This window comes from Pan troglodytes, chromosome X, assembly GCF_028858775.2.
Source record: "Pan troglodytes isolate AG18354 chromosome X, NHGRI_mPanTro3-v2.0_pri, whole genome shotgun sequence".
Lineage (NCBI taxonomy): Eukaryota > Metazoa > Chordata > Mammalia > Primates > Hominidae > Pan > Pan troglodytes.
The window spans coordinates 126,950,840-126,963,464 of record NC_072421.2 but is presented as its reverse complement, the minus strand read 5'-3'; the positions used below and the strand labels follow the sequence as shown (position 1 = coordinate 126,963,464).

At 39.4% G+C, this 12,625-nt stretch overlaps 1 protein-coding gene across 10 annotated transcripts in view; it reads left to right on the top strand.

Moving 5' to 3' along the window:
- The window catches only part of SMARCA1 (SWI/SNF related, matrix associated, actin dependent regulator of chromatin, subfamily a, member 1), a 76,928-nt gene that overhangs the window by 12,955 nt on the left and 51,348 nt on the right, over nucleotides 1-12,625 (top strand). For all 10 annotated transcript variants that reach the window (XM_016943757.4, XM_016943753.4, XM_063804258.1 and 7 more), the window contains 4 exons: nucleotides 2,671-2,826; nucleotides 4,550-4,681; nucleotides 5,961-6,029; nucleotides 10,924-11,033. In XM_016943757.4, coding sequence (XP_016799246.1) covers nucleotides 2,671-2,826; nucleotides 4,550-4,681; nucleotides 5,961-6,029; nucleotides 10,924-11,033 — 467 coding nt within the window. The remainder of the gene's footprint in view (nucleotides 1-2,670; nucleotides 2,827-4,549; nucleotides 4,682-5,960; nucleotides 6,030-10,923; nucleotides 11,034-12,625) is intronic.

The following is a 12,625-nucleotide window of genomic DNA, read 5'->3' as shown; positions in this document are numbered from 1 at the left end:
ACCACTCCATATAAACTTTGCATTTCTAAAGTATTGAGCTTTTGCTAAAATTATTTCTTAAAGATTAAAAGCAAAAGATAAATATCTAGGTTTGTGTTTTCATAATGTCTCGGTATATTTAATTTATGACTGCCCTATCTCTACCTCCTGGGGAGGCTGGGATTCTGGTGGCTTGAAAAATTTCTTTGTTTCTTTTTCCAGAGGCGGGGTCTCGCTCTGTCGCCCAGGCTGGAATGCAGTGATGTGATCATAGCTCACTGCAGCCTTGAACTCCTAGGCTCAAGCGATCCTCTCACCTCGGGTTCCTGAGTTGCTGGGACTACAAGTGTGCACCACTGTGCCTGGCTTTGAAAAATTTCTTAATCTTGAAAACCAGTCTTCAAAGTTAGTGTTTTTCAAATTGTGAGTTGCTACCCATTAGTGGGTTGTGACTTTAGCTTAGTACTTGGTAAAACAATTTTCTGCAACATTGAGAGAGAATGGAATAGCAAATTGCAGAGTGTTTCATACTATAATAAGGATAAATATTGCTTTGAGAAACTTTTAAGTTGCCTCTTTCTGTGTACACATACTCAAACATATATGTATATACTGGATTGCAATTCAAAAGGTAATTTTACTGTGGGCTATGGTCAAAAGAGTTTGAAAACCAATAATTGCCAGTTACATAAATAATAAGTGTACCATGTTCAGCACTTAGAGATTGATGTGGATATGTATAGAGGAAGTCCAGATCATTACATATAGACAGATTTGAATCTTGGTAGAACATAGGATAGATATGTTGGGTCTTTGTATTTTCCTGGTCTTCTGTAAACATTTTATGAAGGTAATATTTTAGTAATAAAAATTTGATGTAGGTTATAATAGGCATTTAATTGAGTTGGGAGATTATTAGAGATACTCTTGATCCTGTCTGATTGATACCAATGTGCTTTGTGGCCCCTTCCTTTTCCACGCCAGAGGTATCAAAGATAGTAGACATAGAAATGGGTTTGATTTCAGTTGTGGCTTTGCTACTGATTGTGTAGGGTTGAGTCAGTCTTCAAGGGCCTTAATTTTTTCACCTCTAAAATGAGAGCTTTTGGATTATGTGACACCTTTAATGTTTTATCAAGATGTTTAACTCTAAATGTATCCAATAGTTACAAAAAATTCAAAGCAGAGCTAACAAATTAAAAATATGCATTTGTTGCATGAAACTTGTAGGCGAAACCATGAAACTGAGAGCTTCACAAAATCAAATAAGGATAAGGTGTTGGCACGACTGAATGGGGTCTGGCACTCTACTTCTCTTTATTTTGTCTCCTATTCCCTACTGTCTTAATTAAATTTATAAATGTGATCACTTCCCAGGGTGCAACTGAGATCTCTGAAAAGGCCTTTTTTTTTTTTTTCTGTCCTCCTCTTCAGTCCAGGTGATTCTCTTATACATAGTAGACACTCAGTAAATATCTGTTGAATGAGTCTGCAGTGTGTTTAGTGCATAGTTGTGAATTATGAAATAAAGACTTTGCAGGGAACAGTTAATTTTGTTTATGCACTGTAACTCCAGATTTATAAAACTTTTTTTTTTTTTTGAGACGGACTCTCACTCTGTCGCAAAGGCTTGAGTGCAGTGGTGACATCTTAGCTCACTGCAGCCTCCCCGCCTCCTGGGTTCAAGCGATTCTCCTGCCTCAGCCTCCCAAGTAGCTGGGATTACAGGTGTGAGCCACCATGCCCAGCTAATTTTTGTATTTTTTAGTAGAGATGGGGTTTCACCATGTTGGCCAGGCTGTTCTTGAACTCCTGACCTCGTGATCCATCTGCCTTGGCCTCCCAAAGTGCTGACATTACAGGCGTGAGCCACCATGCCCAGCTAGATTTATAATACTAATCAGCCTCTTCTTAATACAGATTTTGCTGCTTCCCATTAACTTTTGTGGTTTTATTTTGACCGATAACATCTGGAATTCAGCTCATACAAGTTAAAAATGCTCTCAGTCAACTTACCTACCATGTTGGCCACTGCCTGTGAAGACTTAAAAATAGTTTTAAATAGTCTCACTGTTTTCCATAGCCTCCTGTACTAGACAGAGCAAGTCCCCTTTATGAAATCACATTTGTAACCTCATGGCAAGATCTGGAACTTCACAAAAACATTAGTGGGCTTCCATGACCTTTTAACAAAGTGTATGAGTCAGCCCAGCTAGAAAATGAAGAAGGGACATACAAGAGTTCTCGAAAGGTTGGAATCATTCATGCACATTGAGTTCTATTTGTTGAAACTTTATCATGTTGGTAACTCTTGGATCTTGGCAAGAATATGTTGTTCAGAAAGAGTTACTTTGTCTATGTTCTTTTGGATGCCCCATGATATGAAGACAAGCCCAGTAACTGTGATTTCTGGTCATACGAACTTTTCTAGGTCATTGAATATGCCATATTTCTGTAAGGGAAGCCTTTGTTTCTCTTCTGTTAATGAATATATTAGCAGGTCATCCAGATAATTGACCACACAACTATCTTTGGGCCTCAGTTTTCCCATCTCTAAAATGGATGAAACTAAATGATCCTCAGGGTCTCTTAGAATTCTTAATATTTTCTTGATATTTTAATTCTGTGATCATCTTATAACATATTCTAATATAAATATATTCTAATATGAAGTATTTTATTTTGCATTAGGCTGCTTTTATACGTGATGAAATGATGCCAGGAGAGTGGGATGTTTGCGTTACTTCTTATGAGATGGTAATTAAAGAAAAATCTGTATTCAAAAAGTTTCACTGGCGATACCTGGTCATTGATGAAGCTCACAGAATAAAGAATGAAAAATCTAAGGTAAGTTATCAATATCTTTATTAAAGTTTACATTTAATTACCAGGTTGGTTTGTTCACTTTTCTGTATTCAGAATAAAAAATGATGGAACAGCCGGGTGTGGTGGCTCACGCCTGTAATCCCAGCACTTTGGGAGGCCAAGGAGGGCGGATCACAAGGTCAAGAGATTGAGACCATTCTGGCCAACATGGTGAAACCCCGTCTCTACTAAAAATACAAAAATTAGCAGGGTGTGGTGGTGCATGCCTGTAGTCCCAGCTACTTGGGAGGCTGAGGCAGGAGAATAGCTTGAACCCGGGAGGCGGAGGTTGCAGTGAGCTGAGATCGCACCCCTGCACTTCAGCCTGGCAAAAGAGTGAGACTCCGTCTCAAAAAAAAGATGGAACATTGTGATTTTATTCATGGAATGTGAATGCAAATCTAAATTATTGAATACAAGACACATTAAAATTGAGCACAGTTTTTAATGTAAAGAAAATTAAGTGTTCCTTTGGTATACCTCCTGTGCCTAACTGTTATGCTGTAGTATTTTAATATTGTTGAGAATATTTAGTGTGCAAATATCGTTTGTATTGATTTATTTTTTATTGAGGGGCTACCTTATATATATTTATATGGATGAGAGAAAATAATTTCCTGGAATTATCTGACTTGTGTGAATTAGAGTGTGGTGTTAACACTGAAAAATATCAATATTTCTTGCCATTCAACTCCATCAACAGTAGGAAAAGCTTCAATTATGATGAACCTCTCTTTGGATCACTGGGCTAATTTGGGAGAAACAGGGACAGAACTGGAGCAAAACCACCAGGTGGATTATACTAATTTCAAATTGGAACTAATATCTGATAAGAGGACGCATGCTAGAGAATAATTTTTTATTTAAGAGCATTATAAAAATGTGCATTTTTGTTCATATGATTACCATTCTTTTGTGCTTTTTGTGTCTTAATTTTTCTGGTCTTATGTTTAGAAAGTTAATATAAGTTACTGGGAAAATCGGCTCAATTCTGGGGCTTAAAAATTGTGACCAGGCCAAGTTAGAACGTGTCTGGGCATGTAGATGAATGTGGTTGGTGGGGAGATGGAGATTTTATTGTGTAAAATGGCTAACCTGGATTCCATGGAGAAGTTCTGACTTTTTTCTGTGAGCCCAAAATGGAGAAATGAAAATTTTGAAGTTGGGGGGAGGGTCTCAGGTATAAATATGATCTGCATTCTTCTTCTTCTTTTTTTTTTTTTTTTTGAGATGGAGTTTCACTCCGTTGCCCAGGGTGGAGTGCAGTGGTATGATCTCAGCTCACTGCAACTTCTGCCTCCTGGATTGAAACGATTCTCCTGCCTCAGCCTCCTGAGTAGCTGGAATTAAAGGCGTGCACCACCACGCCCAGCTAATTTTTTTTTGTATTTTTAGTAGAGATGGGGTTTCACCATGTTGGCGAGTCTGTCTCAAACCCCAGACCTGAGGTGATCCACCTGCCTCGGCCACCCAAAGTGCTGGGATTACAGGCATGAGCCACTGCGCCTGGCTTGCATTCTTTTAAGTATAGAAATGTTTAGTTTTGCCTCACTGCAGCATTGTCACCTGAACTAGGGTATTTTTCCATAGAAAATTTTCAAGTTATGTTGTAGTCAAAAATATATTGGTTGGATAAATTACAGTATAACTGAATGTTGAGCATTCTAATAAGTAAAATAATCCTCATATGAGTATTATTTTCTAGCTTTCAGAGATTGTTCGTGAGTTCAAGTCGACTAACCGCTTGCTCCTAACTGGAACACCTTTGCAGAATAACCTGCATGAACTGTGGGCCTTACTCAACTTTTTATTGCCTGATGTCTTTAATTCTGCAGATGTAAGTTTAAGCCATACGTTTTAAGTATAACTTTCTTATTTTCACTGACATGTGTTTTAAAACATTATAGATTGAAATTTATGGTACTTTTTAATTTGTAATTTTTTATCTGCATGTTTTGGTTTTCTTAGGAAAGAGTTCTTTAATAGAGTTTTAAAATGAGGATCTTTTGAGAAATAGTATGCTTCTTGTCTTTGAGATCAACTTGCCTGTTCAACTTTGTCTCTATCACATTACTCCTAAAACTTATGATGTGAGGCTGAGTCCATATTAGTGCATTCACCATTTTATTTTCATTAAGTTGAAGGGGTGTGAAACATATTTTTATATACTAGTTTGGCAGGTGGAAGCTATAAAATGATCTTTGATTATTGTAGGCATTGACATTTGGTGAGTGCTAAAGAGCTCAGAGTATGTGATTTGAAAGACAGCATATTGTGTAAATGTGTTATTTATATATATATATATTTTTATCATTAACACAAAGTTATGCTAGGACACCAAACTAAATGGAAAGATTTAAGAACTTTGGTGCTTGATTTTTCCCATTATTATTATTATTACTATTTTGAGAGGGAGTCTCACTCTGTCCCCCAGGCTGGAGTACAGTGGCACAATCTCAGCTCTCTGCAACCTCCGCCTCCTGGGTTAAAGTGATTCTCCTTCCTCAGCCTCCCCAGTAGCTGGGATTACAGGTGCCCGTCACCACACCTGGCTAATTTTTTGTATTTTTAGTAGAGACAGGGTTTTGCCATGTTGGTCAGGCTGGTCTCGAACTCCTGACCTCAAGTGGTCTGCCCACCTCAGCCTCCCAAAGTGCTGGGATTACAGGTGTGAGCCACCGTACCCGGCCCCATTATGACTGTTAATTGATAATAAAAAGTAGCAAGTTTGGCCATAAGTTGCTTTGCACACTTTATCTTGCTTTTGTTTGTTTTATTGTTTGGTAAAATTAACATTCTTATTAGCATTATGTCTTTGATTTTATATTCTACTTTTCAAACTAGATATAATATTGCTACAGTATGGGGAAGCCTAATAAATGTCTTTTAAGGAAAAAGTTGATGGAATTCTTACACAGTGGGGCTCAAATTTTGTTAACTGCTCCAGTATTTTACCTATTTTCAGAAGTAAATAATAGTAGCTATCACAGCTGATAATATTTTTGAAAGTACTTTTTAAATGCATTATTTCCGTATTGGTTTTATAAGAATCTACAGAATATCGGGTATATTAAAAAAAACTGTGCACTCATTGGAGAATTTCCACCCCTCTACAGGACTTTGATTCTTGGTTTGACACTAAAAATTGTCTTGGTGATCAAAAACTCGTGGAAAGACTTCATGCAGTAAGTAATAGCAGACAAGAACATTCAGTAATTAAATAGTATACACAAACTGACCCAGAAAACAAAATGCTATGGAATCTGTTTGAACTTGTGTTTGCCTCTTGGCTCAATGTCACTGTTTCTCCCTCCTAACCTTTCTGACAGCCTCTTTGTTTTTTTTTTTTGTTTGTTTGTTTGTTTTTATTCCTCTATGTCCTCAGCCTCTCTCTAGAACAGCTTTTTTGCTTTGGCTCTCCCCTGTGAATAATGTGGTCCTCTCCAATAGAGAGGCTGGTTCCTGCTCCCACACCCCACAGTTCCTCAGGATGGTATCGGTATTCTCCTAGTTCCCCCACTGCCACTTCTAAGCTACTGCTTCTCCACTGTCATGTATAAAGCTCTTCCTTTGAAGCCTAAGCTGTCTTGCAGTTTTATCCTCCACCCATTCTGTTTCCTGTTAATCTGTTCATCATTGGGTGGCTCCTTAACATTCATTGTATGCCAGGCTGGAGTGCAGTGGCATGATCTTGGCACACTGCAAAGTCCGCCTCCCGAGCTCAAGCAATTCTCCTGCCTCAGCCTCCCGAGTAGCTGAGATTACAGGCGTGTGCCACCACGCCCGGCTAATTTTTGTATTTTTAGTAGAGATGGGGTTTCACCATGTTGGCCAGGCTGATCTCGAACTCCTGACCTCAGGTAATCTGCCCGCCTGGGCCTCCCAAAGTGCTGGGATTACAGGCGTGAGCCACTGCATCCGACCTTTCTTTTCTTTTCTTTTTTTTTTTTTTTTTTTGAGAGAGAGTCTCGCTAGCCCAGGCTGCTGGAGTTCAGTGGCATGATCTTGGCTCACTGCAACTTCTGCCTCCCGGGTTCAAGCGATTCTCTTGCTTCAGCCTCCCAAGTAGCTGGGACTAAAGGCACGTGCCACCACGCCCGGCTAATTTTTGTATTTTTAGTAGAGACGGGTTTTCACCATGTTGGCCAGGCTGGTCTCGAACTCCTGACCTCATGATCCACCCATCTTGGCCTCCCAAAGTGCTGAGATTACAGGCGAGAACCACTGTGCCCGGCCCCAACTTTCTATTCTTTGATCGCAATTTCTCATCTCTTTCTAGTGCTTTCGTTCATGTTAATCCTTCTGTACTTGTCCTGTTACCTCACAGAGACCTCTAATCCCCAGACCTCTGCATTTTCTCCCCATCTATCAGCTTATTTCTGTTGTGACTTTTTTCTGTATCCAGCAATGAACTCATTTTCTATCACTTGAACCATCTTTGGCCAGTACTCCTAAACTCCCTTGCTGCCTTCTCCGTCTGCCATACCTGCCTAAAAACCGTAACCTGGAATAATGTAATGTAACTGTCTCTCTGTCTTCTGGGTTTCAATTTTGCTTCTGCTGCTTACTAACAGAGTGGACATCTCTGTATTGGGGCTGCCCAACACTGGTAAAGAAGATTTCACAACTGTCCAGGTTGGAACCACTGTGATTCCATGTTCTCTAACATAAGCTGAGATGTCATGATACTGGTGATCCTTCAGCATGGCCTTCTACAGTCTTCTTTCCTGTTTCCTATAACAACTATTTCAGACCTTCCCCAGTCTCCCCAAGATTTCTATCCCAGGTATCTCCTGCCCTCCTTCTCCCTCATCAGGTAACATCATTCCTTTCTCAAAAAGAAAAAAGAAGACATTAGGTAGGAAGTCCTTCAAGGATGTCTACCTTCTACGGAGGTCTGCATCTGTGTTACCTTCTGTTTGAGTGGAAGAGGTGTCTTTTCTCTGGTCAGTGGCTAATTCTTCCATGTGAATCCTTGATCTCATCTCTTCCTATTCTTTATGGACTTTCCCCCATGATTTATCTTTTTAGTTGACTATATTTTCTACCTCTTTTTAATTGACTGTATTTTCTATCTTTTTAACTGACTGTATTTTCTACCTCTCCATCCATATTGGGTCTTTTCCCTAAGTGTAAACATGCTCAGGTGTCTCCCTTATTAATTCCAAATCCAAACACGTACCCATCCACCCTCACACATATGCAAAACAGTGCTCCCTCAACACTGTGTCCCTCTGGCTGTGATTCCGTTTTCTTCCCTTGATAGCTAAGCTCCTTGAAAGAGTAGTTTATCCCCTCCATATCTACTCCCTAGTCTCCTGTTTACTCTTGAATCCATTCACCACTGGCTTCTATCCATTCCATACAACTGAAACTTGTCTCACAGTGTCTTCAATGACTTTCCAGTTGCTGAATTCAGGGTACGCTTTTTGGTCAGTATCTTGGCTATTGCTTTGAAGCTGCTAACTATCTCCTCCTGCTGGAAACTCTTTGCTGCTTGGTTTCTAGGATACTGTTCTCTTTTGGATTTTCTTTTACCCTTTGTCCACCCCTATCAGTCCCTTTCGTGGGCTTTTCTTTCTTTGACTGTCTCTTACAAAGTTTAGCATTTTATAAGGCTTTGTCTTTGACTTTCGTACATGCTCTCCCTGGGGATCCACTCCCATGGTTTTACCTACCACCTATATACTGACGCCTCCTAAATTGACCTCTCTGTATCCTTCTCCTAAGCACTATACTTTCATATCCCATTGCCTTCGGAGTCTTTTTGCTTAAGTTTCTCACAGGCAGTTTAAACTCTTAAGGATATCTTTTAGAAAACTTTGAGGCTCACACCAGAAGCCAGAAGTCTTCTTTTACTCTTCTCCTGTCCTTACCTCCCATAGATCTCTAATAATAATAGCTACCATTTATTGTCTACTATATACTTAAGTTCTACACATGTACCACCACAAATTTCCACAGCAGACTTGGAAATAGGTATCATTATCCCCATTTAAAAATGTTTGGCCGGGCAGGGTGGCTCACACCTGTAATCCCAGCACTTTGGGAGGCCGAGGCGGGTGGATCATGAGGTCAAGAGATTGAGACCATCCTGGCCAACATGGTGAAACCACATCTCTACTAAAAATACAAAAAATTAGCTGGGCGTGGTGGCTCACGCCTACAGTCCCAGCTACTCGGGAGGCTGAGGTAGGAGAATGGCTTGAACCTGGGAGACGGAGGTTGCAATGAGCCGAGATCTCACCACTGCATTTCAGCCTGGTGACAGAGTGAGACTCTGTCCCCTTCCACCCCACCTCCCCCCCCAAAAAAAGTTTGGCGGGCCAGGCACAGTGGCTCACGCCTGTAATCCTAGCACTTTGGGAGGTCGAGGCGGGCAGATTGCCTGAGCTCAGGAGTTCGAGACCAGCCTGGGCAACATGGTGAAACCTCATCTCTACTAAAATAGGAAAAATTAGCCGAGCGTGGTGGCGTGCGCCTGTACTCCCAGCTACTTGGGAGGCTGAGGCAGGAGAATTGCTTGAACCTGGGAGGCGGAGGTTGCAGTGAGCTGAGATTGCCCCACTGCATTCCAGCCTGCGTGACAGAGCGAGACTCTGTCTCAAAAAAAAAAAAAAGTTTGGTATATACACATATCATATATTTGTTTTTGGATGAACCGATGAGGAAATAGGCTTGGAAAAATTAGAGAACTTTCCTAGGCTCACAACAGCTAGTCAGGACTGAGCTGATTTTAGAATTAGCCTGATCTGGGTTTGAATTCCACATATACCACTTGCTAGCAAAGTTCCTTTGATGGCCTTACTAAAATAGAAATGATAACATTTCTTTCAGATTTATCGTAAGGATTAAATAATACATGTAAAGTTCATAGTATAGTATCTGGCACATTGTAGGTAGGTACTCTATAGATTGTAGCACTATTGTCTTGTGATATAACCTGTCTTCCAGGTATACACTGACTATTTTATCTTTTTTTCTCTATTCATCTATATTTTCCTTCATATTGAATATTTTCTCCTCATTTATATATTTAACTACAGTCATGCACTGGCATAACAACGTTATGGTCAACGATGGACCGCATAGATGATGGTGGTCCCATCAGATTATAATGGAGCATATATAGAGACCTGATATATGGCACTTGATACTGGCATTGCAGATCAAGTAGGGGAAATGATTGATAGTGAGTAATGGTGCTGGGACACGTGGTTTTCTATATGAAAAAACTAATAAATACATATACCATGTAGGTTTGTGTAAGAACACTCTATGATCTTAGCACAATGATGAAATCACTTAACAACACATTTCTTAGAACATATCCCCATCATTAAGTGGCACATGATGGTACTTTGAAATGACCTGCATTTTTATTTCATTTTTGAAGACTCCCTGATCGATATTCTGACTTCAGATTTCCTCTCAGGTTTAAAAATCTTGTTGTGGGCTGGGCACAGTGGCTCACGCCTGTAATCCCAGCACTTTGGGAGGCCAAGGTGGGTGGATCACGGGATCAGGAGTTCGAGACCAGCCTGGCCAACATGGTGAAACCCCGTCTCTACTAAAGATACAAAAATGAGCCAGGCGTGGTGGCGCATGCCTGTAATTCCAGCTACTCAGGAGGCTGAGGCAGGAGAATTGCTTGAAGCCAGGAGGCGGAGGTTGCAGTGAGCCGAGATTGTGCCATTGCACTCCAGCCTGGGTGACAGGGTGAGACTCTGTCTCCAAAAACAAACAAACAAACAAAAAAATCTTGTGTTACAGCAGCTTCTTTTTTTTTTTTTTTTTAAGGGTTCTTTGGTGCTTATTCAGCAACCAATAGTCTTGTTGTCTTAATTTTTCATGTATTTTGTGCCATGAAGTCATGAATGCCTACTTCAGGTCCCCTATTCTGATTTTCTAATGGACTCTTACTTCGTGGTTCTTTACCAAGAAAGTTCGCAACTGGTATTGGTAGTATTTGTCAGACTATGCAGTGGGAAGTAAATTTCACATTAATGTTGTTAATGAAATACATTATTAATCATATTAAATGTTTCATAAACTTTTATAAAAATGATCACCTTTTAGGTTTTAAAACCATTTTTGTTACGCCGTATAAAAACTGATGTAGAGAAGAGTCTGCCACCTAAAAAGGAAATAAAGATTTACTTGGGGCTGAGTAAGATGCAACGAGAATGGTGAGCTATTTCATTTCCTTTAAAACTTATTTGTGTGTAAGAATTTACTAAAAATTAGCTTTGTAGTTGTTCAGTTATGCCGTTAGTTCAAAAATTACATTTTATATTTAAATGGCAAGTTAAGTAGTTCAGATATTTTCAGAGAAAATTTGTAAGTATTTTATTTAACCCTTTGAAAAGAGTATAGGTTTTGGAGTCTATAGATCTGTGTTTGAATTCCATGCATTACCACTTAATAGCTAGTTATCTTGGGCAAGTTACATAGCCTAAATTTCCATTCTGTAAAATGGGGATAATAATATTTAATTTATGAGGATGATGTTAGGATTAAAGGGGGTAATGTCAGTGGCATGCTTGTTAGTTAAAAAGCATTCTTTAAAAGCATTCTTTGGCCAGGTGCAGTGGCTCACATCTGTAATCCCAGCACTTTGGGAGGCCAAGGCAGGAGGATCGTTTGAGCCTAGGAGTTCAAGACTAGCCTGGGCAACAAAGTGAGACCCCATCTCTACAAAAAATAAAAAATAAAATTAGCTGGGCATTGTGGCACACACCTGTGTTTCCAGCTACATGAGAGGCTGAGGCAGGAGGATTACTGGAGCCCAGGAAGTCAAGGCTGCAGTGAGCCATGTTTGTGCCACTGCACTCCAGGGTAGGCAACAGAGTGAGACCATGTCTCAAAAAAAAAAAGCATTCTTGCTTTTTCCTTCAGTGAAAATAATTATAACCATATTACTAGTGTTGATGAAAATGTCGGTGATTGTGGATATTACAAAAATAGAATCTGGAATGGTTAGATAAATGCACTTAAAGCAGGAAATTGACAAGGGAAGTCACAAGGAATCATAAGTGGGAAGTGTTAATAATGTAATAGTGCTGCTAATAGGAGCAAAATGTTACGTATATAAATACAATTAGATCATGTATAAAATATATGATTTCTTTACTACATAAGCCAGTATAGGGTAGAGATTAAGAGTATATTCTTTGGACTCAGACTAAGATCACAGCTTGGTTTTGTCCCTTCTGTGACCCTGAGTAAGTTGTTTAACTTCTCTTAGCTGCCTTAATTTCCACGTGTAAAATGGGGATGATACTAGTAAATACTCAGAATTGCTATGAAGATTTAGTGGCATAATTCGTATAAAGCCCTTGACATGATACTTGGCACTTGCACTCAGCAAAAGTTGATAATTATTATAATTACATATTATCATTGATCGGGTGTATATATATATGTAAGTCTCTGTGGGGGTGGAATTGTAGAAAAGAGAATGAAAAATATTTATAGGATCAGAAAAAAATGACCTGTGAAGACAGGTATAAGAAATTGAAATTGTTTTTAGTTCAAACAAGTAAATGTTGGATGTCAAATTCAGGCAAATGTTGTAGTTACTGATAATTAGCAGATAGAATTCTCTAAATAATTGTCAACTGATGGCAGTTTCTTGTCATGGATAAAGCAGGAGGAAACAGGTTTATAAGCAACACACAAGTTCACATGTTCAAATATTCATTACTTTGTAGGTTTTGCCCATTAGATTTAATCTCAAATCAAATCTTGTTTATCTTTAAACAGGAATCTAATCTGATGG